The 9180-nt window shown below is 39.2% G+C and overlaps 2 protein-coding genes across 2 annotated transcripts; one reads left to right on the top strand and one right to left on the bottom strand.

The window, feature by feature from the left end:
• Positions 1-847: 847 nt before the first annotated feature.
• LOC124484787 lies at positions 848-2623 on the top strand. The gene is made up of 2 exons (XM_047045881.1): positions 848-1313; positions 2073-2623. Exons 1-2 carry the CDS (start codon positions 1005-1007, stop codon positions 2397-2399), a joined length of 636 nt encoding a protein of 211 aa, XP_046901837.1. The 5' UTR covers positions 848-1004; the 3' UTR covers positions 2400-2623.
• Positions 2624-2733: 110 nt separating this feature from the next.
• Positions 2734-6318, bottom strand: LOC124484786. Its single transcript, XM_047045880.1, has 4 exons — positions 5773-6318; positions 4925-5068; positions 4518-4826; positions 2734-4282 (listed from the first exon to the last, which is right to left on the bottom strand). Exons 1-4 carry the CDS (start codon positions 6145-6147, stop codon positions 3212-3214), a joined length of 1899 nt encoding a protein of 632 aa, XP_046901836.1. The 5' UTR covers positions 6148-6318; the 3' UTR covers positions 2734-3211.
• Between the last annotated feature and the right edge of the window lie 2862 nt (positions 6319-9180).

Genomic DNA, 9180 nt, shown 5'->3' with positions numbered 1-9180 from the left:
TTCTGTTCGCTAGCCAGCCCCCTGGTTGTTAATAGCGAATTCACTTCTAAATAACTTGCACTATTGCACTGTACTCCACTTAGGTTAGAATAGGTTATAGGGTTGAAACAGGTTTTTTGTGCATTAGGGTTAGTATAGCGTACTATTTATTGTTTTCTGTAATTTAGGAAGTTTTTACGGAGCCCCTAAAGGGACATGAAAAAAAAAAAAAAAAATGAAAAAAAAAAAAAAAAATCTGCAAGTTTCTCGTGCGCACGAGAAACTTTCTGGTGAGCACGAGAAACTTTCTAGTGCGCACGAGAAAGGTTCTGGTGAGCACGAGAAACTTTCTGGTGCACGAGAAAAAAAAAAATCTGCAAGTTTCTCGTGCGCACGAGAAACTTTCTGGTGAGCACGAGAAACTTTCTAGTGCGCACGAGAAAGGTTCTGGTGAGCACGAGAAACCTTCTGGTGCACGAGAAACTTTCTGGTTTTAATTCTTTGAAATGACAGAAAGAGGCTTAGTTGAGCTGTATTTCCACCTTGGACTTGCGTATAAAGACATTAAAAGTTTGCTTGCGAGTCGTCACCACTATATCATCTCGGAAAGACATTTAAAACGCATTTTGAAGTTGTGTCGTCTGTTTCGGCGCAAGGGATACACTCATCTGGACCAGGTGATCACTTTCATTCATGAACAATTACAAGCATCTGGCCAACTGCATGGGTATAGGTGGATGTTTACAAAATGCAAGGAGAATGGATTACATGTCAGAAAAGAAGACATCCGCTTAATTCTAAAAGAACTGGACCCGAGGGGTGTTGAACTCAGAAGAAGCAGGCGTCTCCATCGCAGGAGCTATTTTGCGACAGGGCCCAATTACATTTGGCACTTGGATGCATACGACAAGCTAAAGCCATTTGGTATCTGTATAAGTGGGTGTATTGACGGCTTTTCGCGGAAAATCATCTGGTTGAACGCATTTACTACAAGCAGTGACCCCAAAATCGTAGGAGGCTACTATATGGAGGCAGTGGAGAGAACTGGTGGCTGTCCACGGATTGCCAGAGGTGACCGGGGCACCGAGAATGTAAAAGTCAGAGACTTTCAGCGTTTTCTCCGTCGCAATATACACGACGGTTCTGCCATTGACAGCTACATTGAAGGAGCGAGTACAGCAAATCAGCGAATAGAAAGCTGGTGGGGCTTTCTCAGGAAGGAGTCGATTGAGTTCTACATCTCTCTGTTTGTTGATCTGAAAGACCGTGGTTTGTTCGACGGTGGATATTTGGACAAAAGTCTAATTCAGTACTGCTTCATAGGTATCATCCAGGTGAGCTACAAATATATTTTAATCTTGTTACCCTGGCCCACATAACACCATAAATCACTCTTGTATTCATATTGTCCACATAGAAGACACAGCATGGGTGTGTTGGTGTTTAAACGTTAATGTAAAATTTGACAAGTGCATAATTCTTAATGATATAGTAGTTAATATATTTGGCATAGGCCTATTACCATAATTAGAACTCGATAAATGTCAGCTGGTTCCTTTGATGTCCAGCACGTATGTTGCTGTGTATTATATTGTATGTTCACTGATACATGATCAGTGGTAGCTGCTTTAGAAGAGAAAGAGAGGCCTGGGTTTTTGGTGGGAACGTTTAGAGAGACGGACCGGAGACTATTTGATCCATCCCTCTAAACTGTCTGACATTACAATATAATATACACAGCAACATAAGTGTTGGACATTGCATGAACCGGGACAAATTCATCTAGTAATAGTTATTATATTACAAATAAATTCTGAAATAACGACTTGGACATGGCTGAATATTTACTGCTTGGACAAATACTGCTATTTAACATAATTTTTGTAGTCACAAGCTCGAAACAAGGTAGAATTGTTTGCCATCACATACAGTTTATCCTAAGTCAAAATAATTCGAATAGAAAGCATTTGTCATCAAACATTTAAAATGTTTCATTTCCAGCCCTCTCATAATTTATGAAAGGCTCACATAATACTGTTATTAGTGATATCAGTTAACTTGTTCTCTTATTTTCTATCATGCTGTTTCTCCAGGACGAGTTGGATGAGATGATCTGTGTGTGGGATTCGCATGTCATCAGACCATCAAAGAATGACAGAGTACCAAGTGGTCGACCCAAAATCATGTACATGTTCCCAGAGCTCTATGCAACTCATGACTGTGTTTCCTCAGTGGAAAGCGCTGATGTACAGCTGTGTCGGAGTGGCTGCACATTTCGACCAGCAGTGCCATGTGACATAGACATCTACAACCTTTGCAATGTTCTGATGGTAGAGTCACAGTTGGTTCTCACAGCTGATGCTTACCAGGCCTTGGATTTGTACCTGCATTTGAGGAATACGATCATATCCTCTCTTTAATTTGAGATGGTACTACACATATCCAGATCTAAATGATCTGTCCACTGTGCATTTTTCATTTGTTTCTTTTTCAGCTTCATCTTGCTTTCATCAGTGTGATATCTGGGTTTTTTTCCATATCTGCTTTAGAATCAATATTTACTGAAGGCAAAATATTTGATTTGATAAAAAGTATCACAAAATATATGGTAATGTTGGATGTATTTATGGCTATCTGTATACCATGACAGTTGAACTATGAATTAGAAACATGAAAGAACCTCAGACACCACCCTAAATATAGGACAATTATTTGATGGTTTGCAGTGGAAGTAAACACTTACAAGAAGGCATGTTATGAATGAAGAATTAAGTTTTTTTTATTTAACAATATTTTGCTATTGCTATGTGGCTCCAACCAAAATAGCCATCCCTTTCGAAATGGAATGTGCACTCACAGCCATTTTATCAAATTCTGACATGTACAGTATTTCAACTGCATAAAATATGCACATGAACATGTAACATTTGCACATGCCTGGTAAATTAATGCATACACATAAACACAGGTCTGACAGACTCATCAGTATGCATAAACAAAACTTGTATTTTGGACTTGAATACAGTTTCAGACTCCCAATGAACATTAAATTGGCAATAACATTCCTTTTTCAGATGAGTTGTGTAACTCTTATTCATGTCTTGCGGCAATGACAGTGCTGACAATGTTAAACTAATAGCAATGGTCTATGCAAAGGATCCGGACACTGCCATCAGATACATAATGTAACTTTGAAGATGGACATAGCAGTGTGTAAGATCCCGTCCGTCCATTACAAAATATTCATTTCAAAGCAATTGCCAGATAGGATGCTGTCAAACTCTGCACGAAAGTCTGGGTATGAACTGTAGGTGCATGGCAATTCAAGAACTGCTCCACATGTGTGTGCCACAGGCCTGCGACTTAAACCACACAACCTGTTAAAAGTTACTTCGATTGTGCCTTTGCACAGTACTGTGGATCCTGTGCAGAAGCGCAAGAATATCTCAAGTTTTTTTTGGTCAGTGCTTCTCACATACCGCAGCAGGTGGTTAAGTGCTGTTTGCTCCTGTTGATTCAGGTTCTCACTTGATGGCTTTATTATCTTGGCTACTTTCTTGTTTGTTGGCCTCTTAGATTCATAAAGTTCCATTATGCTGTCTTTTGTTATGGACATGGGGACAGCATTGTGAATACAGTGAATACTGGAGTGGAAACAGTCAATTATGAACTTTGGCTCTTGAAGAAGAACTTTGTGTGCCATTGTTAAAATGGCAGGCCGGAGGTTGTCTTTAGAAGGCAGGATGTGTGAGCCCATCCTTGAGAAAAGGTCAAGTAAGTCCTCCTCAGCAGTTTCATCCATGTTGCCCTGTAGTGCTTGTTCAACCGATGCTCGCTCAGACACTGAAAGAAACCTGGCAAATGACATCATCAAGAGTTCTTCATCCACTGAACTGACTCCTTGACAACAGGCAAGAATAAAAGCTGGTGACAGTCTGATTGGGAGGATGTTGTGGTCCAAATATCCTTTCAACCAAACTCTTCCAACAGCTTGCCATTCCTTCTCAGAATAGTCTGGTTGCAATCTGGGCACTCGTTCATCTTCCCCCTCACACTGTTCCAAGAAGTGTTCCCAGAACGCAGAGTACACCTCTCTTGATACACCATCACTGTCCACCGCTTTCTCATTTTTTAACTCCATTTTTAGATTAACCGTGAGTACTTTGGGGTCCATGAAGACATTAAGCACATCTTGAACTATGCTTACTCGTCTTAATTTCACATACTGGACTTCTTTTTCATTTTTTTCTGGTGATGCAGGAATACTGTTTAACAATACAGGTCCGTCGTTCAGTGATGAATGCTGCAACATTTTCACAAAAAATAAATATGGTGTCATCACATTTCTTAAATTATTAGTTGTTCATTATTCTCAAAAAGATTATGCTATGGATTTACTCCTTTTATTTTTTATAACAGATTTAATCTTAAAACAGCTTGGGCTGAAGGAACAAACTTAATTAAAAAATAACATCATCAAATCATGACAGTTACGTTTTTGCAGCTTCATTAGAAACAACTCCACTATTACAATATACCTGCGTGGTGGTGAGGTCATGTGGATTCCAGGGAAGAGTGTAGTCTTGATCATCACCATCATAATCAGAAATGGGTCCAAATTGTACTTCAGAGTCTTCAAGAGTTTCCTGGATGTCAAAGGCGAGACGGAAATCGGAGTCTTCACAGGGCAACTCTTCTGCATCTTGATATGACCCAGTCATTACATACTCTTCTTCAGATCCAAGCCTACTCGTGGAGTGGCCAGAATGAATCCCAACATCATCGTAAGATGGTGAGTTGAGGACCTCTGCGAGGAGGGGCTGGTCTTGAATTATTGGTTCTCCTGTCTGTTAAACATTAAATGTATATTAATACTGTATATGTGTGTGTATATACACATGCATAGCAGATTGGGCCTGTGAAAACTATTTCCATCGAAGCTTACTCTTTCATCGTTTCTCTCTGTTGAAACACTGGGTGCTGAATTGGAAGATCTCTGTAGATGGTCCACCTGATGATCATTTCCAGTTTTCTCGGATTGGTATTTTCTGGTTTTGTTCCTTAGAGATCGCCTCTGCACTTTCCTGGTCTACAAATAAATTAGCAAATTATAGATTTGCACAGCTATGTTACCTTGTATGACGGGATAGAAAAAAGTGGGATGAATATTATGAAATTGAATTTACAATTCTTATGCTCCTGCAACACAACACTAATCTCAGATTGAGCACATAGCATAATTTTTCTTTTGCAAGCTTACTCTTTCACATGGGTTGGATAATGACAGCTTTCTATCTGCCTATCTCTGATAAATCTCTGAGAACAGCAGTGAATATGCAGCACAGTACATAGACTAAGGCTACAGTGTGGAATGAGGTGGATCTTATTAGATGGGCTACCCTTTGAAAATAATACACTCTAATCAAATGCACAAATTTTTACATGACATAGTACTGTGTCATAATGCACCTGAGGTAGGTGTGACATGCAGGCATAAGTAGTCTGCACCCATAGTGATTAATCATTTTTTGTATGTTTAGGAACAAAACAGAAATACAACATATGATACATATTACTGGCTAAAAAAACATGGTCTCTTTTTTGTTAACCAATGGATACTACAGTTTAATGTGAACTACTAAACCTTTTAATGCATTTTATTTTCTGTGTGCATTCAATTCATCATCGAACAGTTGCTTACATTTAAACCATATTTCAATTAGTTAATTTTTGTGTCTAATGATTTCTATAGCAACATATTTAATAACAGAAATGTGACGGATAAGAATGTACCTTCATTGGACTCTCCTTTGTAGGCTCGAAGTCCGATGATGTATCAGAAAGAAGTATTGAGACGTCATCAGGGTCAATTTGATCATTTTGTCTGGAGCAGGTATAGATGCGTAGCATTCGTAGTTTAGTCTGGTCGTATAGCTGGCTCACCGTGCTCTCAAGGGGTACAGGGTTGTGACTGAAATCCCGGATATCAAATTGAAGGCCTTCAACCAGTCCTTTCGAAGATTGTCCATTTGGAAAGAACAAGCCTTTGCCAATCTCCAGTAGCTCCTCCATAGTAACGGTTTTCTCAACAGTCAGGTGCCGTGTTCCACCTCCATGTTTTGTTCTGACTTGATGAAAATCCACTTTATCGTAGTGGAGCCATCCCATTTCAATCCGTCGGTTGTCTTTGGTTGCATAGCTGTTGCCAACTTTACGGCTTGGGCCTGCTGCGGTGCCATTGTCGGCAGATGTTTTCAGTTGTTCCCGTTCCCTTAGTCTGTCTCTTACTCTCTGTATGAGACTGGGTTTCACTACACTTTCTTTTGTCTCAGTTCCTTGACGACAAAATGCTCTCAGTGCGAGTCGGTCCCCATCTCTCTATATACTGCTTTAATTCGTCATCAGTCATAACGTTTATGACTTTAATGTCGATCTGAAAACAGGAAGGCAAATTTGGTGACTCGTTTTGACATTTAGGCGAACATTATGTCAAAACATTTGGAAAAAACACCAAATGGCCAAAACGGGTGGGAAAGGATCATTAACTGCTAGCTAGCACACTTGTCCTAACAACGTACGTTACAGCTAACGTTATTATATGTGGTTGAAGTTGATATTTCACATTCACAGCTTGAAGTCGTAGCCTACCTTATCATCTTTAAGTTTGTTGATAACACTATCCGGTAAATTTCTTTTATGGAAGCAAATCGTGACCAAAATTCAAATGAAAATGCATTTCCAGAAATGCATTTTCATTTTAAGAATGTGGCTGCATTATTTGACTCATAAATCAAATTAGTATTCAATCATCCTATTTGCATTTTCATTTTCTTCTTTAAGACTGCTCATTCTTTCCCTTAATTAAAATGAAAACGAAAAAGACATTTGAAATTTAATTTTCAAAATATGCCCCAGCAAATAGATACCAAAATTCAATTTGACATGTAAAATTTGAAAATGAAAATGCATTTCCAGAAATGCATTTTCATTTTAAGAACGTGGCTGCAAAATCGTGACCACAATTCAAATTCAAATGCATTTCCAGAATTGCATTTTCATTTTCAAGAACGTGGCTGCAAAATCGTGACCACAATTCAAATTCAAATGCATTTCCAGAAATGCATTTTCATTTTAAGAACGTGGCTGCAAAATCGTGACCACAATTCAAATTCAAATGTATTTCCAGAAATGCATTTTCATTTTAAGAATGTGGCTGCATTATTTGACTCATAAATCAAATTAGTACTGATTAGTACTGAGCGGACATTGCATTTTCATTTTCATGTTCTGCCCGCAAAGAACTGCCCATAATTCGAAAACGAAAATGCATTCTGAGCGGCGCAGTAGAGTGACGTCAGTAGCCGCTCTTCTTCAGCTCCCTGCTGACCGAGCTACCCATCTTGTTCGGTAGGGGGCGGTGTGCACATACGCATTGCATTACATGACAAATGTGCCGGGAAATTGATTGAATTGCCGGGTCTTTAGAGGACGCATCACAGATCATGGCGCTCCCTCAAATTGTGCAGACACTGATAGAATTAGCTGAGCTGGTAGAAACTAATAATATATCTGAGTCTGATGCCCGTGACCGAGTAGAACAAGTCACAGAGAGCTTGGCTGCATACTCTGCCGTCACAGACGTACACATTAATGAGGTTGCCATAGTAAACCTCTCTTCAGTCCTGGAACGGCTGGATGCTGTGGAGCCTCAAATGGGACGGGGACGACCAACCATCCACATCCCGTTCGAGTCCATCGAAAACTATTTATTAAATGGTCTACTTTTTCCTGTGAAAGCAAGCTGTTTCACCTTTGGCCTGGTTCAGACAAAATCTGAATTTCCGCAATCTGAATTTGAATTTCCGCAATCTGAATTTCAAGAATCTGAATTCCTGCAATCTGAATTTTAGAATGTTTTATTTTTGGATCAAAATAATTCAGTTGTATTAAATTTGGCATACAAATAATTCAGATATTATATACTCAACAGCAATATATTTCAGTTTTATGAAATTCGAGACACAAATATTTCAGATCTTTCATATTCAAATTCAGATACTTTTGTCAGCTTTCTAGCTCCGTAAATCCGTTGCTTTGCATCCTCCGACGGATGGTCTGGTGGCCGACAACAGCTCCGCTATGTCCTTTATTTTTAAACCATTTAATAAATAGTTTTCGATGGACTCGAACGGGATGTGGATGGTTGGTCGTCCCCGTCCCATTTGAGGCTCCACAGCATCCAGCCGTTCCAGGACTGAAGAGAGGTTTACTATGGCAACCTCAATAATGTGTACGTCTGTGACGGCAGAGTATGCAGCCAAGCTCTCTGTGACTTGTTCTACTCGGTCACGGGCATCAGACTCAGATATATTATTAGTTTCTACCAGCTCAGCTAATTCTATCAGTGTCTGCACAATTTGAGGGAGCGCCATGATCTGTGATGCGTCCTCTAAAGACCCGGCAATTCAATCAATTTCCCGGCACATTTGTCATGTAATGCAATGCGTATGTGCACACCGCCCCCTACCGAACAAGATGGGTAGCTCGGTCAGCAGGGAGCTGAAGAAGAGCGGCTACTGACGTCACTCTACTGCGCCGCTCAGAATGCATTTTCGTTTTCGAATTATGGGCAGTTCTTTGCGGGCAGAACATGAAAATGAAAATGCAATGTCCGCTCAGTACTAATCAGTACTAATTTGATTTATGAGTCAAATAATGCAGCCACATTCTTAAAATGAAAATGCATTTCTGGAAATACATTTGAATTTGAATTGTGGTCACGATTTTGCAGCCACGTTCTTAAAATGAAAATGCATTTCTGGAAATGCATTTGAATTTGAATTGTGGTCACGATTTTGCAGCCACGTTCTTGAAAATGAAAATGCAATTCTGGAAATGCATTTGAATTTGAATTGTGGTCACGATTTTGCAGCCACGTTCTTAAAATGAAAATGCATTTCTGGAAATGCATTTTCATTTTCAAATTTTACATTTCAAATTGAATTTTGGTATCTATTTGCTGGGGCATATTTTGAAAATTAAATTTCAAATGTCTTTTTCGTTTTCATTTTAATTAAGGGAAAGAATGAGCAGTCTTAAAGAAGAAAATGAAAATGCAAATAGGATGATTGAATACTAATTTGATTTATGAGTCAAATAATGCAGCCACATTCTTAAAATGAAAATGCATTTCTGGAAATC

Source organism: Hypomesus transpacificus, chromosome 22 (genome assembly GCF_021917145.1).
Source record: "Hypomesus transpacificus isolate Combined female chromosome 22, fHypTra1, whole genome shotgun sequence".
In the NCBI taxonomy this organism is placed as follows: domain Eukaryota; kingdom Metazoa; phylum Chordata; class Actinopteri; order Osmeriformes; family Osmeridae; genus Hypomesus; species Hypomesus transpacificus.
Note: the sequence above shows the minus strand (reverse complement) of the source record. Positions and strands in the feature narration are given on the sequence as shown.

Excerpts from the sequence above, each read along its gene's own strand:
- LOC124484786 (XM_047045880.1), bottom strand. The coding sequence starts at position 6,147 with ATGGGATGGCTCCACTACGATAAAGTGGATTTTCATCAAGTCAGAACA. Across the intron at positions 4,827-4,924 it reads CAGAGAGAAACGATGAAAGA|ACAGGAGAACCAATAATTCA; the intron begins GTAAGCTTCGAT and ends AATGTTTAACAG. Across the intron at positions 4,283-4,517 it reads ATGACCTCACCACCACGCAG|CATTCATCACTGAACGACGG; the intron begins GTATATTGTAAT and ends AAAATGTTGCAG.
- LOC124484787 (XM_047045881.1), top strand. The coding sequence starts at position 1,005 with ATGGAGGCAGTGGAGAGAACTGGTGGCTGTCCACGGATTGCCAGAGGT. Across the intron at positions 1,314-2,072 it reads GCTTCATAGGTATCATCCAG|GACGAGTTGGATGAGATGAT; the intron begins GTGAGCTACAAA and ends CTGTTTCTCCAG.